Below are 23,337 nucleotides of genomic sequence, written 5' to 3'. Positions count from 1 at the left end.
TTAAACAATTTTTTGTTAACAACATTGTTTTGTGTAGCAAGTGTTTTGTGCACAAATTCGTAAAGCATAATCAGGCCAAAATATAATCTGTTTCATGGCATTTGTAGAAGTTTCTTATTAGGTAACTATGGGAAAACTTCAGTTCTGCAAGCTAAGGTTATGAAAAAAAGCAATTTGTACTACTAAAACAAGAGACAAAGACTAAAATAAAGAATGGACCAAGATATGTTTTGATAAACATTTGTATGGGCATAGGTACATGTGTATATAGATAGATAGATAGATATGTGCATATATATATAAATATACCTTCCCCTCCTCAGCGTTTTGTTGACATGAATTGTGAACTTCTTCTTCTCTTACTAGTTTTCCAGGCCACGAAGTCAGTCCTTTGATTTGGCCCCAGACCAAGTCGCCAACATTAAACGTCCTCGGCCTGTAATGTATCAGCTCGTTTGAAGAAGGGGAATCTGGGTTCCTTAGGTCATCTTCACTACTGATGCTTTTAGCATCTGAAGGGCTAGGCACACACCCGTTAATGCTTTTGGCATTAAAATCTCCATTGTAATGGATATAGTCTTTAACTAACGAACTTTCCAAGCTATTTGAGGAACTTGGAGATTGCTCTTCCAGAATCAGGTCTTGTTTAGAAGTGTTCAGCAACTCCCCAAATCCTCTGTTCTGCTGAGGCCTATTTCCGTTTATGTGTGCACAACGTTCCACAGTGTTCTCCAGTCTTTCCTTAAAACTCATCATAGTTCTTTTGTAATTGTTATACCTGAAATTCTCCTCCAACATTTTATCACTTTGACAGTTTCGCTGTGATAACAGTAACTGATGCTCGCCTTGTAGCAATGGCAGTGTGGAGATGTTATTGGGCCTTTCGTGACAAGGACTACTATGGATATGGGTAGAGTGGTCTAGAAACTCATCACATTTCCATCTATTTATCTCACTGACGGGACTTTGCTCCCCTTCCCACTGTTTTTTGGGTGTGTTACAACTTGCTGATTTGTAATATTCATACCCATCCCCTTCACTCAAATTTTTACCGTGCTCTGAATTCTTCAGTATTCGTGTTCCTCTAGTGTTCCTTATCCTACCTTCATGATCAGAAACGGCAATGTTTCTTCCATGGATTACTGCACTGACAGCACTAGAAAGATTTAATGGGTCACCAATTGAGGCTGTGAAGGCACTCATGGCACTCAAAGCTGGAATGGGACTCATTTGTGTTGTACTGCTAACGGCAGTGGTGATTACTACTTGCATTCCTTTGCTTGCAGCATCTACAACTGCTTTGTAGATAGCGTCCACCGATGTATCACCCTGAGCAGCGACATTGAGGTTATCCTTTGCCTGTTGTCCAAGAGATGGTTCAGTTCTTTGCTGCAAATCACAAGATGTTTCTTGGAAAGGAGGAAGCATAGTGTTGGAGCTCTCAGGACCCGGTGCCATTCCCATTTGAGTGATCATTCTTTTGTTTAGGACAGCAGCATCTTCCTGCATTCTCACCTGGAAGTAGTAGAGAAAAAGATGGGAATTACTATTCTGCCTAAAGTTCCATTTCAACAGACACACTTTGTTGCATTTTAATAAAAAAATCAGGATGGTGGCCAGGGTGACTATTTGTTACAGTACGTGATTTTATTTTGGTTATACATCTGTTATGAAGTTTAATGCTGAACAAGCTAGATGGAAGACAAAAAAGGTATAATTTGGAGGAAAACAACAATGCTGGCTCTTAGACTTTGCCTGGTGGATCAAAGCAGATGCCTTGCGTGAAATGATACAACCGACCACGCACTGCACTTTATCATCTCTTTCAGAGTCTTTTCAGGGATTTCCTCTTCTGATTGAAGTATTGCACCCTCCTTTTTTCTCTCAAGTCCTAAACAACTCCACCAAGGCCAATGTTTCTGTTCTCAACTATTCTCTTTCGTTCCTTCCCAGACCTTAATTTTGCTTCTTTCCTCCCTACCAACTGTTCTTCTGTGCTCCTTGTATGCTTCTCATTCAGTTTCTGGAACGTAGGCCATCACTGTCCTTTTGGAATTGGCTAACGTTTCTGGTTTTTTCCCTTTTGGTTATGCGCTTCTCTTGTGGGATCTCTTTTTACTTCAGTCCCTTGTAAACCATGCCTGCATCCCTTTACACCGCAGCTGTAATGTCAGGCACTGCCACAGTAAACTGTAACCTTCAGATTAAAGTAACTGTGCTTTTTATATTTCTTGTCACATACATAGGCAGCGAAGCTGATGTCAATAATAGTGCTATAACAAAAAAACTGTAAAAAACAGGGGTAAAATATTTCCAAAAGCTCCTTTAGATACTTACAATTACTGTTTATATAACTGAGAATCTGAAGCAAAAAATACTGAGATAAAGCTACCGAAACTCATACAAAACCAAAGAGAGGTAATAGGCAGTTAGAGAACTATGATTTTGCAAAAGCAGTGAAACATCTACACGGAGAAAATGGCACGTCTTCTTCCTTCTTAAAGGGTAAAAGCACTTTCTGGCACTATCTGCATGCTTCCGTCTTCACGCCGTGAATTCTGCAGCAACCGCGGCAATACTGAATAATAATAAATATGTATTTTAACTCTGGTTTTATTACCTATTTTGGTTGCTATGCTTCCTGTCAGTATGTTAGTTTGATAGTTCAACTTGCATTATGAAGAATTGTCTATTTAGGTGGATAGCAGGGAGGTATCATTTTTGCACAGTTTGTCACTGTATATTCATTCTAATACCTGTTTTCTTCAGTCTATACAATTCACATCACAGCCAGCTCTTCCATTCAATTTCAGTGGGAATATAAGAGAACTGGTACCCACGGTCCCCTATAATCATTTATTAAGTTTCTAATTACTGCAAAGTGGTATCAATAGTTATTTCTCACCGCTGAATTGTTAGAGTGGTCTAATCTACGATCGTTTCTGCAGAATGGAAAATAGTTTTGCTCAAAATGAATAGTAATTGTCAGAACATACATAGCATTTTTTTTTCAATATATGCAGCATAACTCTTTCCAAAGAAACTATACCCAATTTCTAAGAAAGAAGGTATAAAATTTCAGTAACAAATGTTACTGATTTGCAAAATCCAAGACCTGCTGAAAGAGGCAAGCAATTGTATATACCATATTGTCTTAATCACTCGGCAAAAAAAACAGACTATGGAGGATGTAATTTTACCTACTGAGAGTTGCACATTTGTTTGAATATTGATTTCATTTTGCTTTCTACCTGGAAATTTTGGAACAGACATGCCATGGGGTTTGGGTTGTTAGCTGGGCCAGGAATTGGGGGCTGGCCTTGAAAGCCCTGCATGTTCTGGTACCCCTGGAGAAGGTGCTGTTGCTGCTGATTTGAAGGAAACATCTGATTGTTGTTTAATAGCGACTGGAGGTGACTCAGCTGATGGTTATTCAAAGCAGTGTTTATAGATGACATGTCACCTGTAATTCAAACACAGGGAAACGTTAAGTCAGTATAGTTTTCAACAGTCAGGAGGAATTTCCTTGACTCCAATTTTAACTGACTGCTAAGCAAATGCCTCTGTAAAACAACACTTTTCCCCGTCAATCTTCTACGGAATGGTCCTCAAGGCATGTGTCTCCTACTCTTTATTCCCGTATTTCTTCAGTATCGCTTCTTTTGCACATCACATCTATCTGGACTCTTTCTAAAGGTTTCTGACATGACTGTCTTTGCCTTTGGAACGGTACACAGCCAAGTATGGCAGAATGAGCTTCTATGATATTTGGTGTCTTGGAATTTTACTCTTAGTTTCCACAGAGTGACTGCTTCAAACAGTACTGGGGGGGGGAGGGGGGGGACGACGGGGAGAGAAAGAAAATAATTTGAAAAAAACAACAAAACTAGTTTTTCATTAACTGACAAAATGACATGAGCTAACTGCAAATGAGCAAAGGCTTTTTGGCTCACAGACATGTCAGCCAACACTAAACATTTTTTTTTTTTTTTTTTTTTTTTTTTTTACGTTCCAGAGAAACAACTGTATTCACATTTTGCATTACATGAAAATCTCACTTTACATGAATGAAAATTATAGTTCTAGTAAAAAACGCTGATGAACCTGACTCTATGAAATAATAAAGCTTAAAAATCCATCCATTTCCTAGGTGGCTTTTTGTTTTTTAATAAAAAGCTCATGTTTTTTCTTAAAATTCGCGTTTGCAGAATCATTGGTTAGTCATACTTTACACGGAAAATGCAAAGCAGAGCTGAGTTCACGATAGCCATTTAGTAGGTAAGTATGAAGTAATAAGTTCAAATACTTATCAGCTCTTTGCCACTACTTAATTCCTCCTCCTATTTATTAGACTATGTAGTCCAAACAACAGAGGAGTACTAACTGTATTACATATTCTTGGTAAAAATCATCAAAAGACCCAGGAGAAAAACCTTATATTTAAGGGCTTTTTAATCACTTGTTTTGGGATGTACATGTTTGTCAAGTGAAATACCCTGGGTTTCTAAACTACAAGCTAAAGTAAAAAAAAAAAACCAACAAACGAGAAATGAGAAAATATAAATACACAATAAAGGGCTCGAAGGGCAACCTTCCTCTTTGAACTTGTGCAAGGACCTACTTCGAGTACTTTACGGATTACTTTACGGGGAGCGTGCTTATGGTTTTGGCACCTTTGATTCATTGGGAAAAATGCACTTGGCCATTTTTCATCTACTGCACAGCTACTCGTACTAACCCTGTGATGCCACATGCACTTGAAATGAAACACCGCATCCCAGAGATGCGCCTGTGCTTTTACTACTTGAAAAATGAAACAAGTCCAATTGCTTACAGAATTTTAAGGTGTATATAGTAGGTCTAGGTGGCATCAGAATTAAGAATGGAGTATAAAATGATTTCCAAAACTAGTATTAAATGTTACTGAATTAAGTTAGATTTGTATTTTAAGTTTCTTACAATAACAGTTATGTTTTCCTCAATAGAAATAAACAAGCTGTAACATACAAAAAGCCTTACAAAAAGAAGTATGATAAAGTGGAGTCTTTAAAAAAAGAAACTAGAATCCGAAACTCCCCCTCCCCAACCCTCTTCCTTTTTTTTTTTTTTTTTTTTTTTTTTCCTTTTATATCTGTGAAGAAATTGAACTTACCAAGCAGACCTGTCCCCAGTAGAGGGTTAAGTAGCTGTGGCACCACAGAGTTATTGTTGAGTTTAGCTGGACCAGATGTATTCCCAGCATTATTAGATATGTTCAGCAATGTTTCTGCCATTGACACCACTGCTGTCCCACCACCCAGGGTTGAGACAGACAGTGCTGCCACTGCTGATGATGTAGTGGTTGTGGTAGTGGTTGCTTGGGAGGAGGTGGCTATGGAAACCTCTGGATGATTAGCGGTGTTGCCCGATGCAGAGTTCAGGACACCTCCCACCAGCTGGGGATTCAAGGCCATTAATGCTGAGGCCCCAGAGACAGCTGGGAGGAGCAGGGGGTTAGAAGTAGTGTCAGTGCCTGAAAAGCTGGGTATGGGGTTGCCCAGGGGGTTGGTTAAAAGGGTCTCCACCCTGTTGCTTTCTGACTGATTGCTTGGCAAATGGTCAGGTGGGGCTGTCATCTGGGTTACTGAGGGTAAAGGGTTATTTTGCTGTTGCAGCAAATCTGAGATGGTCAGATTGAAAGATGGTAGGGGAAGCATGGCAGCTGCTTGGGCTTGGTTCTGAAGGAGGGTTGCTAGAAGCTGAAAATGAACAGGTTGCAATACCTGCCCATCCACGTCACTGGAGAGAAAAGCTAAAGCAGCATTTACATTCGGGTTGAGAAAACCTAAAGGGTTGAGGTTGACCTCAGACTTGCCTTCTCCTGCTGAAGGCTGTAGTATATTTAATAGATTCTGGTTTAGGAGATGTTGCTGATTCACTGGCAAAGAGATAGGTAGAGAATTGAGGAGGTTTTGATTCAAAGAATGTGGAAGATTGTTGTTTGAAGAGCTGTTCGGCGGAAAATGAAGCGAGTGTTCGTGGCCAGCAAAAGGGAAATCGCTCCCAATGGGCAGCTGGCTCGGAAGTGGGTTTCCAGCTGCAGTAGTGACTATAACACCATCTTGAAGCACAGATGTTGTCTTTGTGATGGCCGGTTGGCTGGTGCCAGCTATGGCTATTGATGATGACGGTCCTGAACCCCCTGCAACGCAAAAGAACAAAACTATTAACGGCATACTGCCTGTTGGGAGACTATCATCAAAGTTATAACCTAACTAGATCAATCCGAAACAGTAACGTTTGATACCCGTGCACAGGAAAGAAAATCTTTTGAGCATCCGGTCTTGGAGGTTTTTTTAAATATGAACGTATCTGCCATCAGCTACTTCCGATACTATGTGCTGTGCTACATCTCACTGGAAATTATTTAACCGTACACTTGTATTTCCCTTAAATTTCTTTGAGTGCGGATACTACAGGATTTTTTTTATTACGTATTTTGATCAGCATAAGCCTAAAAGCAACCGTAACTTCATGTAGCTAGTCATGGACCAGTATGAAATTAACTACTAGGAAGAAGGATCAATGGGAGACACGAATGAATTATTTTGGACTCCTGAAGAAAAAATACGATCATGACAATTACATGTCATGATGATGCCTGTGATAAAATCTAATGAGCAAAACATATTATGGTCAATGTAGGTTAGCAGACAAAAAACCCCAACAATGTATAAAGAAAAAAAATGTACATAATTGGGGTGGTCTAGTCATATCCATCACTTGGCTTGAAAAGAAAGACCAACTGGGTAGATTCACTGTGAGGGTGTTACATGGAAAGAGGGAGAGAATAATAAAGTTTATTTGGGTACCTTTATAGCCCTTTACCAAATCTGAAGTATAAAATAAATTATTCATCGTCTTTCACTTAAGGCAGAGTCTTGAACTGACAGTGGTCATACACAAAAAACATATAAGAGGAGACTAGGAGAATTAAAGCAAGCGAAATTGCCGTGAACTATGCCCCTCTACTTTATCCATTGCAATTCACTGGAGAAAATTTGGCTATTAAAATTATCTACTGCATTTATATAAAACTGTATAATTATAAATGTATTTAACTATGGTTTTGATGCAATAAAATAATTTTCCATTCCAACTGCCTGTAAGTATAGCTCACGTGACAGAGATCAGAAGGTATCGATTATGATCCACGTGATTCTACGATTATCAGAAAGTATCACTTATCATTTCTCTAAACAAACACTATCTGAAAAGGGATATGCAACTGCACTGTTAACTGGTAAGAACTCAATCAAATCTTTACATCATTTGTAACTTCAAATACCATTTTTCAAGTACTGTAACGTTATGACAACTCAAAAAGGTACAAAATTAACACAGGACATGAGGCCCTGCATTGAATTCATGAGAAGAAAGATCACACCCTCTCTCCCGGGTGCCATTATCAGTACAGAAATTAAATAATAAATTAACAGAAGATAAAGTAAGAACAAACTGTAATCATAAAGCAGAGGATATCCTATTCTGCTGTGATGAGAAATATGTTAACAAAGCAGTAAAAGCAGTTTCATGACAAGTACATTTCTCTAGGCAGCAGTTTGGAACAAAAAAAACAGATAAGCACTTGAGGAACAAAAAGCTAACCATGCACTGAGAATATATGTCCCACTGGATTTCCACTTATGGTTTTGTGTTTAACATTTCAGATTAGGCAGGAATAGCAAATGCTCTATATCTTGACACCCCCAGGCCTGGAAAATGTCTCATATATACTGAGAAACTGGCACCCACGCCCTCCCCGGCTTTCCAGCTCAGAAATACAGACTTCCAAATTATAGACCCTTCCCAAAAAAGTCAATGAAAAGCTGCTAATCAGACAAGTTGCTCAGAAATTATTCAAAACTAAGATGAAGCTAGTAACAGCAAACCTCTTGGTAGAGATGAATGAAAACCACAGCTTTCTGCCAATGTATCTGTCCTGCTACTCGTTACCTACTTCTGGAGCGAAGCCACCTCTGGCAACGCTTCCAAAATGAAACATAACAGAAAAAAGAAAGATTCTCTCAAGCACATCTTTACACATCCAGGTGTACATGACCTACTGAGATGACATGTTAGAACGATTTTTCATGTGTGTGCACTTTCTTTCCCTTTCAGTATTTTGCTGTTTTTGTAAATAAACCAGTAGTAAAGCATAGTTCATACAAAAGAATGGCATAACATAAAAATCAAATTCAACGTGTATGTTTACTACTTCTTTTTAACACACAACTGTAAACTCTGGCTACTCAAATTCAATTACACAAATCCCAGAGAACCTAAACTAAAATACAACCGCACATCTCCCTTTTTTTACTCATCTCTGAAATATTTTAAACTGCATTTCTAGAAAAGTAACAGAGAAGTCTTTACAACCTTGTGGCTAAAAGCAAATTCTTTTTGTACCACCAGAGAAAAGAAAACACACCCACTTGCAATAGTTTCAAACTCTCATGCCAGGCTTGTAATGGATCAGTATGCTACAGAGGCCACAGTGATACATATTATTAACTATCAGGTACCTGTTCACTCACAAAAAAGGAAATTTATTAACTATCAGGTACCTGTTTGCTCACAAAAAAAGGAAATTTTCAAATTTTTCCATTTTGTTTTGTTTAAATCAGTACCCAGAACTGACATTCCAAGGATTTAAATATTAGGAGAAGTCCCAAAGACCAAACTACAGATGTAAGAAATACCATTACGCCATTCCTATACGGTTTTAACAGAAGAACCAGCTGTACCACTCAAATGACACAAGACGGATGCCTACCGTCCGTAAAAAATACATAGGGCCTCTGAAATAATGTTGGTTGAAAAACTGCTCGCTGAACCAAAACTGTCACTGCACTTTGAGACACACTTAAGGCGAGTGTCTCTAGTTGTAATCTAGTTTAAGGTGGCCAGGTAATACCCAAATATCTTCAGATGGCTATTTCTCCCACTTGTAAATGACCTCCCATATAAAATCTTACTGTCATATAGATCAAACCAGGCTACCGTCAGCTTAGCCTGACCTGCAGGAATAGTCTGATATACTGGACCTTCTAAGGCATGAGTTCGTTTCAGGCAGTATTTTTTTGGAAACTCTTTATTCCCGCAATAGGAGAAAGACAGATATACAAGCTTTTTCCTCGGTAGCTAGGGCAGGCTTCCCTCGCTACTAGAAATCGTATTCAATGTGTTAAGCAGCACTTGGATAGATTTTTTAATTCAGGCATGAGGAAACTATTCTATATATAGAGCTCTCATGAATATAAAACCTAATTTTGGTATTTTCAAGTGGACCTAATCTCCATTTTTAATTTATTTATGATCCTACTTTCCATTCCACACAGGTAAATGACCACATGGAAGAGTATTTGGTGTGAAGCAAATCTCAAACTTGTAAAATTGTTGCTAGGTTTTTGTCAAACACTGCTCTGTTTTCTAACCCCCGTCAAACACTGCTTCTGGAGATCTAACCTGAGAGGTCTAGAGTGCATTCAACACTTGTCCTTTCTCCAGAATAATTAGGCAATTAATTAATTGCTACTAGGGAAAGAAAGGGGAAAAAAAGGGTGGATTCTGAGTAGGAGGAAGGAAATGTGTCCTTATTTCAATCCAGACTTGAGAAGTTTGGGAGTTGAAGAGGCGGTGAGCAGCCAGACTTCAGGGGGAAAAGAAAACACGGGAAAATACACCCCACACCCCCCCACACCCACACCCCCAGCTTCTGTTAAACCTGCCTCACGGAAAGACACGGTAGGAATTGGTGTAGAGAAGTCCTGAATAGGGTAGTAGCCCATACAATATTTACAACTGCATTCTGGGACAAATCCATCTCCAGCAACAGACTGAACTGCCACAATATGATTTCTGGATCTCTTCCAAAATGCCATCTCCAACAAGTCAATATTCCAGATGAAGAAATTCATGCACACCCATTCTCATTAAAATATAGTGCTGCTAAACTTCTTTTGAACGTTTGGCCCCAATCCAAAAGACAAAAAAATCTGAATTATTTTTTTCCCCTTTATAAAACATGGATAATTTCCATAATTGTGATTGATAGCACTGAATAAACAAGGTGCAGAAGGCCATCTTCCTCTGGGAGGACCACGAGAGCCCTCGGAGAGCCCTCTGAACTGTCGTTCCCCAGTTTCAAAACCAAATCTCCAAGAACCAGGACAAACATGAGCAGTCCCGTCTTTTCGACTCACGAGGAGACAAGGTGCAATGAGAAGAAAGCGATGCCTGGCATCGGCAGCGTGAAGCTGTGAAGAGTTCTCTGAACGGCACGGAAAAATGTAACGTGCCTCATCGAAGCAACGCTATCAGCTACGCTGCAAGTACAAGAGAAGAAAAGTCCTAACAAAAGGCGTGTCCTTCCAAATTGGGCAGCAGCACCAAAGCGTAGCAGAGGTGATCTGCAACCGACTCTGGATGTCCTCTGAGGTCTGTCTTTTATTCAGAGTGATATCTAGACCCATACATTGTATTTTCTAGAATTTTCAACGAGGGCAGGATGACTGTGGAAACCAGATGGTGGATGTCAGCTGAAAAAAGAGCCCCACGCAAACAAGTTGTCTTGGCCAGCAGTGCTGTAAGGGAAGCAGGACTGCAATTCCGACCGCTTGGATTTCTTTCAGTCCTGCAGAAGGATGACAGCCAGAAGAAAAGAAGATGCGCCGCAGCACCAAAGAGTTTCGACAGTGTGTTCGCTCACCCAAAACTCCACCACGAAACGGTTCGTTATTACTGTATCCAGGCTCCAAGATGACAGTTAGGAAGCTTTTGATGAGGAACGCGAATGGGAGTTGAAAGCTAAAAGGAAATCACAAGTTTGATTCCAAGTTTCATAAAAACAAGGTACTTTGAATCCTGGAAACCCAAGGTATCGTACGTGTTGGCTCCGTAAACAACAGGCCTTAATAACCAGAAGCTCTTAAGAGTAAAAGGGGAATGAAAAAAAGATGAAGGAGTTAGACTAAAAGCCATAAAAGCCTAAGACAAACACTGGCTTCCAGCTCCTGCAGACAGAAGTGCCTGCCAAAAGTTTCTTTTGCCAGTTGTTGAGAAAAAGGAACCGTCTTTGTAATGCAGCGAGAAGAAGAAATATCCAGAATGCTGAAAAAGTAGATCTATTGTTCTCTTCGAGAGTCAAATAAATGTTTTGGGAGTAAATAAATGGAAATTGAATAGGACATACATTTTTTTAATTACTACTTTGTGGGCCATAGTATTTTATTTATGAGCATTTTTATTTTGTTTTCTTTTGAAAGAAGGTTTATTTTCCTGTGTGGATTTTATCCACGTACCTTTTTTTGAAGTATTGCTTGACAGGTATTCTTGAGCGAATACAATAAAATAATGGGCATTATGAAATCAGTTTGTGTTTGAGAAGCTTCATTCTCCTTGCTCACTTAAAATAAAGAAAATTAGAGCAGAAGATATTTATCATTACTACCTCCGCATTGTGCTACCATGAAAAGACAGGGACACATATGTACGCATATGCTATTGGGATGGCAGGATGTAGTCAGAGGTCTATCTTGTTTTCAGTCCTGGGCTTTAAGCAATATTAAGATTTGAACAATATGAAGACTTGTATGGCAAGCTTCGATGGCTGTCCTCGGAAAGAGAAGTTGGGGTATGAGCTATTGATTTCAAACTAAACAAAAGGAAAGAATCCAAAACTATACATCATTTCTGCAGTGGAAGAAGAATCGTGTCCGCATATAAATACGTAGGAACGGTAATGACTTCACATACTGTGAATAATGCTCAGCTTCCCTAGAAACCAGACAATTCAAACCGAAAGCAAACTATGGTAGCCTTCGTAGATGCTAAAAGTATTTCTATCAAATCAAAGAACATTAACTATATACGCATTTTCCTAAAAAATTGCAGTTAAAGTATACCAAATAGAAAATGATAATGCAAATAAGTTTTACGATGCACTTCTCTGTGAAACTATCCATTATGTACTCTTATATTTCAACAGTCTCAACAGTACATTGCTGCAATTTGTAAAATAAAAATAACTGATAAAACAGGTGTATTAAGTACTTAGGAATCTACAAGTGCAGAACGTGCTCATTAGCCATTAACACCTAAAACATTTTAAGAGTTGAGAACAAATGTTATAGATACCACTTTCTCAATTCTTACTTTTCTGCATATTCAATAAAAATGCAGCTAGCTTTATTTTATATTTGATATTTTCTTTACTGCTTTTTTACTTTAGAACATTTCAAGTTTTTGAAACCCTTGACAGAAACTCACATTTAACTCCTTGGCCACGTAGTGAGCTTCTTGCTAAACCCTCCACCACTTCCAACCTCTCCTAGGGTAAAACTCAGTAGCTCTTGCAGAAGAGAGCTGCACGATCCTTTCAAAAAGGTCCAGCCAGAGTGGAGAGAAGAAAGTTCCACTGCATGCCTTACCCTGAGCTTATGAAGGTGTGAAAGTAGAAAAGATCACTTAGGCATTGTAGTTACTACTCTATCTCAAAAGGTTAGTGCAACTTCTACCGCATAGGGTCACCAATCCGCGCTCGAGGCCTCCAGAAGCTACTGCAATACTAATACAAAATAAGAATTAATATCAACTTAGAGATACGAACACATAGTTTGCATCAGTAGCAATATTGTTAAATTAGTGATTTTAAGAGGCTTAACTTTCACAGAAGTATAATCACTGATGGAAATGATATGACCTCACAATCCTTAAAAATTTGAGACAACACGTTCTTGCTTTAACTACATATTCCATCACTTACCTATAAACTTAGAACCAAGAGCTATACATTTTTATAATTATACTCTCCGTTTTCTTTTTGGAATGGAAAACATTTAAGATATTTATCTGGTATCACATTTATTATAGTGCTTTCAATTCCGAAGAAACCATAATTCAGCAGTTAACCGCAAACTACCGTCAGTTGTTTTCCTTATCGAGATCATGCACTCCCTTGGGACAACAGAGAAATCACGAACAACGGACCAATAAATAAAACATCCTTCTCAGCCCAGCAGAACCAGTTAAAAACATGAACTCCCCTCATATACAATAGTCCGTCCGCACAGAATGTGCTCTTCTGTGAAACAGGTTTAACTGCCTATCCATAATATCACGCTTATCACTGTGGCAGCTGAGCGTATTACTATGACTACCAAAGGCGTAACGCTGCATGATCATATTTTTTTTCTTACTTACAACAAAACAGCTGTAATGTTGGCCCCGTTCTTAACAGTGTTTTTCAAACTCTTGCTTTAACAGATTATTTTGAGGATGAAAATCACTGAGGACCACAGCATGCAGTCTCTGCATCTTCTGAAAAGTGACTTAGTCAAGAATGAGTCTGTCAGAATTCTGGGGGAAGGGCAAAAAGCCCAAAGCAGTTTCTACGACAACAGCAATGCTTAAAATCAGGCTTTTTTTAAAATACCCGACTGAATTTTGGTCTTGGCTCTTCTCTTTGCCCCTGTCTCTTCCGACTTCTGCATTTTACCATCACTGCTGTTTTTAAAATGACTTTTGCAAAACTGTTCTTATGTGCTTAGCTGTTAGTCGAAAGCAGAAGCAGTCTTCTAGTAAAAAACTGTCAAGACAACAGCACACAAATGAAGGAAATCTTTCAGTATTTTCTCAGCGTTGGTACTTGGTCTGACCTCGTCCTGTATCATTCCCCTATTCACAATTGTGGGAGATGCATTGCAGATGAGGTAAAACATTTTATTGCAGATTTGGAAACTAAAAATTCAATAAAAAGCGTTATTTCTTTCAATAGTGCCCACTCCACCCTCTAGCAAGTTTTGGAATTGCCCACTGCTTCTGCTTAAGAATATTTTCAGAAGATGGTGAGAGCTAAATATGTATGGAAAAATCTTCTATATTTAATTGTTTTCCTTCACAATAACATCCTTAATAAAATAAGACTCATCTTTCTGCATTATTTTATTATTATTTTTTTTACAAAGACTCCAACTTTTATTAATAAAAATTCCTAGAAAAACGTATGGCACTTACAACACTAACCAGGTAAGAGTCTGGTTAACTCAAACACTGTGAGTTGCCAGCAAATTCAAATTTTAAGAAACAAAACAACACAAGAAAGAAACAAGTGTGTCTAAGCAAGCGATGTTCTCGGTAAGCGGAGCTCAGCAGAGCTGAACTTTTAAGCTTGGTATCTATGTCGGAGGTAACGCCACTGCGATTCAGGCACTGCGTCCGGCAGCGCCTGAAGGGCCCCAAACAGGTGAGGTCAGAGTATAGCTAATATACATTGATGGTATCAACTTCAAAGACAAGGATGAAGGATGTAGAAGCAACGTTGAGGTCTACCTAACTGCACGCCTTTCCCGAGCGAGCCTCGCACGTGCCCCAGGATGCGGGAGAAGCGGGACGGCATCCCAGCACAACCCTCGACAAGCCAGCGCTCAGTTAATGGTACCATTTCTGGTCTTTGCTCACCAAAACTCAACCAGCATCACATGTCTGATATAGCTATAAATAAATTATTCCTACATTTCCTTTTTTCCACTTCTACTAAAATTAGAAGCTTATTCATTTCAGCTCCCTGAACTAAACAACTGAGTTAATTAAGTAGAGATTCCTAAGTTCTTCCAATTTGCTAGCACTTGCTAACAATAAACATTCGTAAATAGAGGTAATTTGAAAAGACAAATCTATTCCACTTCCCAATTTTTCTTCCACTGTAAACCTCGTGGTAGCAAGTATGTTTACACTGACTGTATAAAAGTCTATCAGGTTAACAAGTTTTACCTAATACGACTGCTGATGCCTACTAAGTCAGTCAGTAATTCCTTTATGTTTGGAGAATGAGAGTGGTTTTGTGCATAAATCATCTATCAAGAGTTAAAAAGAGCAAATAAATGAGAATATTCATTTGAATTGCAGGGTAGGGAGCAGACCTGACCTACCATACCTGTCTCACACCTGGAAACCTTATTCTTCGTGGAGAACATTTTCCCCATTATTCATAGTTCTCATTTGAACAGAAAAATAATCACTTCTTTCTCCCCAAAATAACAAGGGGAAATAGGGTAGAATGTTGAGTTCCAGGTTTAAGTAACAGTGATTCCTTATAATCACAGCCCCCCCCCCCCCCCCCCCCACCGCAAAAAGTCCCTCTGTACATTTATATAAATGCTGAAATCCCAAATCAATAGAACATTTCAATTGGCTTTGTAATTAGAAGAGTAGCTGGTTGGCATCCTGTCTAGGCATTATTTCAGTTTAATAGAAACTTTTCTCAGACACAGCAAGCCCCATGAAGGATGCCAGCCAGATACTCTTCTGAATTTCAAGTCAAGAAGTTCTACTGATTTTATAATTCTATGATGTATAAGAGTAATTTTGGGGAGCAAATCCAGAGACTCACATACTAGAATATGCCACTTTGTACAATGTTTAATATGATATCTTCTAAAATACTCCATCGTCTTTGATGCATAGGAAAGACCGTTTTCAGAGAAGCAAGGGCCTACATTATGTTGATAACTACCACTACATCCAACAGTACATTTAACCTTTTATTCACGTAACACTTTACGCTTTAGGTTCCTCACTTCGTTAAAATACGGACACGACTGCAGCATCATTCCTTTCCATCTAAAGCATTTAGTCACAGCTCTCCCAGCAGTTAAGGGAGAATACTTACCCCAAACTACAAAGAAAAACAGGTTCAGAAATTAAAATCTGAAACAGTACTTTTCATCAGTATTCTTCACCTACATTAAGGACAAATCCTTTAGTTAGACTAAAGGAATCCAATCCTCAGGAGACATAGCTTTGTGCTACAGGCACGGGCAAGAGGAAACTAAACATGACAAATGGCAGAGAACTGGGACCTGTCCCCCTCATGCTGCTGAAGAAGAAAAAAACCCAAAGGCCAGTCTGATTTGAAAATATTTTTTCTCTGAGCTGTAATCTGATTATCAACAAGATAGTTTCTGATTCTGCAGGAAGACAATCCCCGATCGCTCCACTTTTACTAGCTCTAGCCAACTGTCAGTTTGGCAGAAAAAAATCTTTCATGAGTCCTTTAGGTTATATTGGGATGAAATCCTGATAACGAGGCTACATTATAAAGTTTAACACAGATGTATAACTATTCCGAGCAGCGAGCGTGAAAGCAGTGCAGTTCTTCGTGCCACCCGAAGGTCAGTACGGGAGGGCAGCAAGAGGGGAACGGAGCTGAGCCGATGCTAAGGTCAGAGGCGACCACCATCATCATTCAAAATTAGCCTACGCACATGCGGGTTGCGAAAGTTCTTTAAGACTCTTCCTGTTCATATACTCAGCATGTCCTCTGCTAAAGCATTTCAACATTTAGTATTCTCACAAAAAAGAAACCACTCGTTTCTTTGACGCTGAATGTACCAGCTTCCAGCCACTGAAGTTGCTCGCGAATGTCTGCCAACGAGGTAAAAATAATTCAGCCCTCCACCTTTTCAGATAGTGCCCAAGAATAAATACTTGTAGGAGGAGATACTGTTCCCTGGGTACTTCTTTGCAAGAGCAGATTTCAGGGAATTCCCAAGCGCTGGAATACCTTGCATCCAGCTCAACTCCCTGGCATCTGGTCTGCTGACAAGCTGACAGCGCGGGAGGCGAGCCTGACCTCAGGATCTCCTGGAAAACAGCACAGACATCGCCTCTAGGGCTTGCATCCCCAGGTCTGCTCGACAACCACTTTTTGCTGCCCTCCTTTGAAATCGCTGGTATTTCTGTACCGTTCACGAGCAGGGACCACTGCTAGCCAGAACGCCACATCCTAACTCTGGTTTTCTCAACTATACACAGAGTCAGGAACATCCTCAGTTCCACTGCGTATTCCCATTTCTGTGCTTCCAAGGATCCACCAAGCGTCTCTTTTTATGGTTTGTTGGTTTTGGTTTTTTTTTTTTGGTTTTTTTTTTTGGTTTGTTCACCACCCCCACCCCCCCCCCCCCCCATCACTGATCTGACAGTTTGCATTAAGTCTATTAAATCAAAGCCTCCTAAAACCCTTCTTTGAGTCACTGTTTTCCAAGGCAATGTTCCATTCCCAATTATATTACACCGTACTTGGCTACATTAAAGTAAATTCTGTTTGAGTGGGACAGAAGCTCCTCCCTATTTAATTATATTTTACTATTTTCTATTCTGTAAATTTCACCAGTAAAAATTACTGTTCTGCCTCTGTGGAAGGGATATAGCCTTTGTTTGCCAAATCTGCCCTTTACCTGTCACTACTAAACTTATCAACCTAGACTTTCTCGTATTTCTGATGTTCTGATATTTGAGACAACTTATCATCTTGATTTCTATTCATTATGGTTATTATATTAGTTGCCTTGATTTCCCTTATCAGCTGTCTATAGCTTTTACTCCCAAAAGTTTTTCACTTGTTTTCATCAATCCCATCATTTATGCATGTTGCATTCTTAGCAGGATTTGCATGCTGAATGTTCACTCACACACAGATTTTCTATGCTGTGAACTTCTGGACTAATGGCACATGCTAACAGCAATAAAAAAATAAATGAACCAGATTTTACAATAAAATGTATCGCACAGTGATGCAGTCCCATTTTACAAAAAGAACAGACAAATCCAAAGGCTACTTCTGAGAGGCACAGTGGCGTAATGAATAAATCTTAAAGCTTCCAAACTGGATTCTACCTTCAGCTTGTATCAGAAGTCTGAGGGCTTGATTAATGAAGAATACAGCGTCACAGGTTAACAGAAATATTAACACCACTCATCAGAAAAAATGAGTCTAGAACCCCGTCTCCTGGCAGAAAATGGACTCTTTTCAAACAAATAGCCCTAAACAATCTATACAGACCTGCTGCTAGCTCTTCCTGTAAGACAGCTGTTATTAAACAGTGATTGTAACCCAAATACTATATAACTGAGAGACTGAAACTGTTAATAAAGAATTAATTGAACATCAAACTTGTTTTCAAGGGCTCAAACTTGGAAAACCGCAAAAACTTTCTACTGCATATATAGAAATTTTTATTTCTGTATTTATTAATTTTTAATTCCATTACACTCATACTGAAAATTACCTGGAAACTAAAAATATTAGCTGTGGAAGAAGAAACAAAAGCTAGAATAATAAAACTTGGTCCACGTGGTTAAAATATAATTAAAAGCTTAGGCAATAACCTGCTATCTAATTGTGATGATTCTCAGTATTTTTCCTCTCAGGAACTATTTTCTGATTAGTAGCTATTCTGAATGCTGGCACAGAAACAGAAAACAGATTTAGCAATTAAAATACTTCGAAATAAAACAAAAGAAAAAGCCACAAACTCAAATACGAACACAAGAGTTTCCTGAAGACACCTTACTCAGGTAAACCGCTCCTGAAAGCGCGTTCACGCGGCACGTCTGACACTGCTCAGCCCCATCCACCAACACTAACAACTCTCTATACCTCTGTACAGAATAATTCACAATATACCTCTGAGCAGTTTTGTCTACATCACTGAATGCAGACCGGTAACTGACTTTTCTTTTTAAAGGTTATTATTAACGCAAAACACTCAACATTTCACACCTGTTTCGCAGAAAGAACGCCTCCATTCTCCTGCAAATACGACCAAACGTCCCTATCTGGATTTTCACAGGCTATGGATTAGATTTAAATCTTATGCCTGAGCCCCATGCTGCTGCGATGACTCAGGCAGGAGGCTGGATGAAGGTTTATGCACCGTTTTAGGGCCTCGCTCCTGGGAATAATACAAAGATAACAGAATCTGAAATTTCATCTTAAAGAGGAAAACAGGTCTCTAGGCTTCTAGCCATCATGGATATTAATAAAATAATTAAATGCAGGTTGTGTGTATCCTGCAAGCATCAAAATGAAAGAAACAAACCCGTTCAGTAGTGAGGAAGAGAACATATTCAAACCTTTCTAGTCTTTGCCTACACAGAACTACCATTTATCATTTAGATAAGAAAAAAAGTGTCACTTTAAGGCCCCATAATTATATTGCTATAATTCTATCAGCTACCTCCAGGGTATTAGAAATACCATTCTGTAGATATACCACAGCAGAACAGAAGTTTCCAGGTGGGGTTATATACGTATTACTATTCCTATATTGACAAGAACCGAATTGGCTGTTTATGTTGAAACCTTTCTTCATGGGGCTTTGACACACGCACAGATTTTTTTTTTCTTTTCTGTCGCATCTGTCTTCTCGGGCAGAAATTCAGCTTGCCTGAAGACAAGGACTGGGAATAGAAGGAAAGGCCCTGATGAACTAACACATCAACCCGAAGGCAGCCTTCACGGGTGGTCCCAGCTACCACCCCACCAAAGCAGGGCATGGCTATAGCGTAAGACTGGCTCCAAGTGATGGAGCAGGAACACGAAGATCCCGCATGGGGATGAACTTGGATTCTCATTCTTAGAAGCCCACTTTAGTAGTCTTTAAGGAACATTTTATTGATAACTTTTATGTAACGTAAAACTTCTCTTAATCTTGAACCTTTTCAACCCGTACCCCAGACGGGGTGAATTACTACTCAGCTTCTTGACAGTAACTGCTGGCACACGGGCTCTTATCTCACATAACGTTCAGTCTTTTCTGTTCTTGGAGGGCAAGTTAACGTAGTCCGATGCTGCAAAACGTTCACAGCTTTCTTCAGCTGCGTGGACAGTGACAACTCAGAAGAACCCATACATACCAGTGGTCCCTGCTGAACTCAACAGAGGTGGAAACCCAAAGAGTTTCTGCTAAAGGGATTTTGTAGTATGTTTAGTGGGACAGGGAAGCAAGCTTCTAAGGCAAAACCAGACCTTTGCTCTGTTCAGAAGAGAGTACAAAGTCTCAGAAGAGACAGACTGTATCAGGAAATACTCCTTTTTGTCAGCATGACAAGGCAAAACAGCCGCACAAGGATTAATAGCTGCTTGCTTGCAACACCAACCGCTAACATGTCCAAGGAAAAAAAAAAGCCTTTTTTTTCCCCAGGAATGGAAAGAAACCCTTAAAAGTCATCAGACACTGTGACCAGCATGATATCAGAAAATATTTTTATATAAGTCCATTTTTATGTCATTCCATTCTGTGTTTTAAAGAATAAACAGCTCTCTCGGAGGAAGCTCAGGAATACACATCAGGTTCTTTCTTGGGTTAATGAGAGAGACCGCTTGCACGCTTACAGTCACTTCTGTTTGACCTGACATAGTTTAGCTATGTCTGTCTCAAACACACACTTTGAAAGTTAACCAAGCTGAAAGTCTGAAATATCAAACGGAAGGTTTTCTTTCTGCTTAAGAAATTAACACAGTACCATCTTTCAAAACTGCCTACTTTGTTCAACCAGTAGTGGTTAAATGAAATACACATTTTTGAGCTGTCTCCCTTTTATCTTTAAAAAGCATGGAGATAGTAACCGCAGCATACCTGTTTCCTCTCCAAGTCTTCACTGATGCATAAACCAGGAAATCTCTCTGCACTCTTCCAACCGAATATACAGTTTATTCAACCATTTAATTACCAGCTTAGTAAAATTATCATGATAAAGGCAAACACAGACTTGGCATTCCCCCGCGATGTCCCTGAAAAGGGTTATTTTGTACTTTTGTACTCCTAGTAACTGCTCCAATCTCTGATAACACCAACTCTTCAATGCAAGCAGCAAAGAACACATGTATAGCCTGGACATACGCTGCCAGGTTAGCCATAGCATTCTAGGGTTGAAGTAGCAGGGCATGCTGCGAAACACCTCCAATTTATTTGGGCAAGTGACAAAAGCTGAGGTCTGGGTATGTACAGAAGTGCGTGGATTTTATTTATGCAAAGTGTGTGGAAGTTAATAGGAGCAAGAGTTGTCAGGAGGAGGAGGCCAGGATGATTTTGCTCAGGAAAAGGGAGATATATTTTAGTCTACCACTGTTTTTCCTTATTTGTTTTATTTTTGAGTATCTGGGTATCAGCATGAAATAGGCAGACTTTTCATATTGGTAAACTCAAGTTTAAAAAGTAGATACGTAAAAGGAACCCGTTTAAGAATAGTCATCATATATTTCCAAGCAGTCAAACATAGGGGTATCCTTTTAGAAGGAAACGTACCTGCTTCAGGACTTGTTTGATTACAGCTGCTAACAATGCTGTTTGGTATCACTGGAGTGGAGGATGCCTGGATTCTCGACTGAGGTGGGTTCGGATGTAATGAATTTCCTAATGCCATTCCTGACTGACTGAGCATCCCACAGTTCCCGCTAGCCTGCATCTGATTTATTAAACCTGCAAGATGGTTGGTTGTGCCCGGGCTAGTACCGTGGACAAAGTTAGTGTTTGTGTTCTGGCAGTGCACACCTTCCCCTCGCAAGGGTAAACTCTGTGCCAGCGAGTTCTGGAGACTGCCAGAGTTCATACTGGTGTCTGCAAAATGCATCTGGTTACCAGAGCAAGGTAAAGCAGTATTTGAGCTCCCACAACTGGTGGTACTATTGCTGCTCATGTGAGAGCTTTGACAACTCATGGACTGAAGTAGCTGGGACATAGAACTGATGGGAAAAGAGCTTTGACTTTGCTTTCTTATCAAATCAGATCCAGCTTTGGAAACTCCAGAACTGTCCAACTGAGACTGTCTCAGCAAACTCAACACCGTGGTGGTCGGCTGCTTTCTTTTCCTCAGAGGATCTTTTTGCTGAGACATCAATTTATCTCTCAGTGCTGCTCGGCCACTTTGCCCTTCAGTCGTCGGTAGAAGCACATTGGCAGCAGGAGGGAACATGGTATTTAAAGTGCTATGTCCTTCGTTGTTGCCACCGCTGGCAACAGGTCCAGAATTGCTACTGCTGTTATTGTTGTTACCAGCAAGTTTATTTTGATTTGCTAGCTGTGCTTTGGCTGCTGCTGAGAGTAAACTACTTGCTGGAAAAGAGGCAGCATTGTGCTGGTTCAAGATCTGATTTAAAGGCATTCCCAGCAAACCAGGCTGACTCTTCAAGGAACCACTTCCAGCCGATGCAGTAGAAAAAACTGCATTGTTTGGAGGATTTAATACATTACTCATTCCAGCAATTAATGGGTTAGGGATGTCCTTGTATTGATTAAGTCCATCATGCTTGGTGGAAGGGCTAGATGGCATAGATGGTCTCGGTGACCCTATCGTTGACCTTGGGGACCTGGGAGGAACTTTAATACCACTACAGGATGACTGTGGTCCTACTGGAGGCAGCAGGAAGTTTCCATGATCTGACGACGTGGAAGAAGAGCGTGATCTTTGGGGAGAAGCCTCGATCCTTCCGATCCCGGATCCCATCATATGCACCGGGGACGTCACTGGTGAAGGAGAGAGGGAAGTTGAAGCAGAATGCTGAACTCTTTGAACATGACTTCCATGATTCATGTGACCAGGTTTTACAGTTGGCAAAGGAAGATTACTTGGCAAGGGGACGACAGCGGGAGGCATGCTTACATTCATCACGGGTACCTGAGAGTGGACATTTGAATGGAAAGTAGTTGGGTTAATGATAACGGGATTCTGATTCACTGGTTTGCTAGGAATAGGGTCAAGTATGCCAAGTGGATCCTTTTCTGATGTTAATGGCTTTTTCTGAAGAGCACAAGAAGGCGGTGGAGGAGGTGGGGGTGGACCTTGGGGAGGTTTATGGTGAAACATTGCTCGTGGTATTTCCATACCGGTTGAAAAATTACACATGGGTTTTTTCATTACTGGGCTTTTTGTGGTCAAGGTTGGGGAAAGAGGTATATTAGTCCTTCCAGCCATTGCACAGGATGACTGTATGGGAGAACCATGTAGCATTACTGATGGTGGAGATAGAGGTGTCCTGTTCATGTGAATAGGACTAGAGTTGGGTGCTCCATGAAAATTGGGATTGTTCCTTGTGAAAACATCAGGGCTTCCAAGTGGGTCAGTCCTAGGAGAGATTGAGCCATCTCCGTATATCTGTGATCCTGATGAAGCTGGACTGGGCATCCCACCATGACTGCCACGATACGGAGACTTCTGTCCAAGTTCATTACTACCCAATCTCTGCCTAGGATAGACAGAATGAAGTTCTTGTTGCTGGCTTCCAGCCATTTCTTGCACGTAAAGCCTACCCATGGCATTAGATGCCCCTATCATCAACTTGAAAGGAGTCTTACATTCTGGCATCACAGAATTTGTAATTCCTTCATGCGATTTATTCCTCATCGATCTTGGAGTTGCTGCTCGAGTAGGAACTACTGGAGTTGCACCTGGTATTAAAAACACAACAGTTACTGTTTTGAAATCCGGTATCGCACATTTCAGTGCAAAACTACTGTG

General features: G+C 40.0%; 1 protein-coding gene across 12 annotated transcripts in view; it reads right to left on the bottom strand.

The window, feature by feature from the left end:
- Positions 1-23,337, bottom strand: part of MBD5 (methyl-CpG binding domain protein 5) — a 148,124-nt gene that overhangs the window by 15,597 nt on the left and 109,190 nt on the right. For all 12 annotated transcript variants that reach the window (XM_049815157.1, XM_049815118.1, XM_049815222.1 and 9 more), the window contains 4 exons: positions 21,129-23,267; positions 5,153-6,181; positions 3,252-3,463; positions 310-1,515 (listed from right to left, as the gene is read on the bottom strand). In XM_049815157.1, coding sequence (XP_049671114.1) covers positions 310-1,515; positions 3,252-3,463; positions 5,153-6,181; positions 21,129-23,267 — 4,586 coding nt within the window. The remainder of the gene's footprint in view (positions 1-309; positions 1,516-3,251; positions 3,464-5,152; positions 6,182-21,128; positions 23,268-23,337) is intronic.

This window comes from Accipiter gentilis, chromosome 1, assembly GCF_929443795.1.
Source record: "Accipiter gentilis chromosome 1, bAccGen1.1, whole genome shotgun sequence".
Classification (NCBI taxonomy): Eukaryota; Metazoa; Chordata; class Aves; order Accipitriformes; family Accipitridae; genus Astur; species Astur gentilis.
The sequence above is the reverse complement of the archived record's forward strand: the minus strand, read 5'-3'. Positions and strand labels throughout refer to the sequence as shown.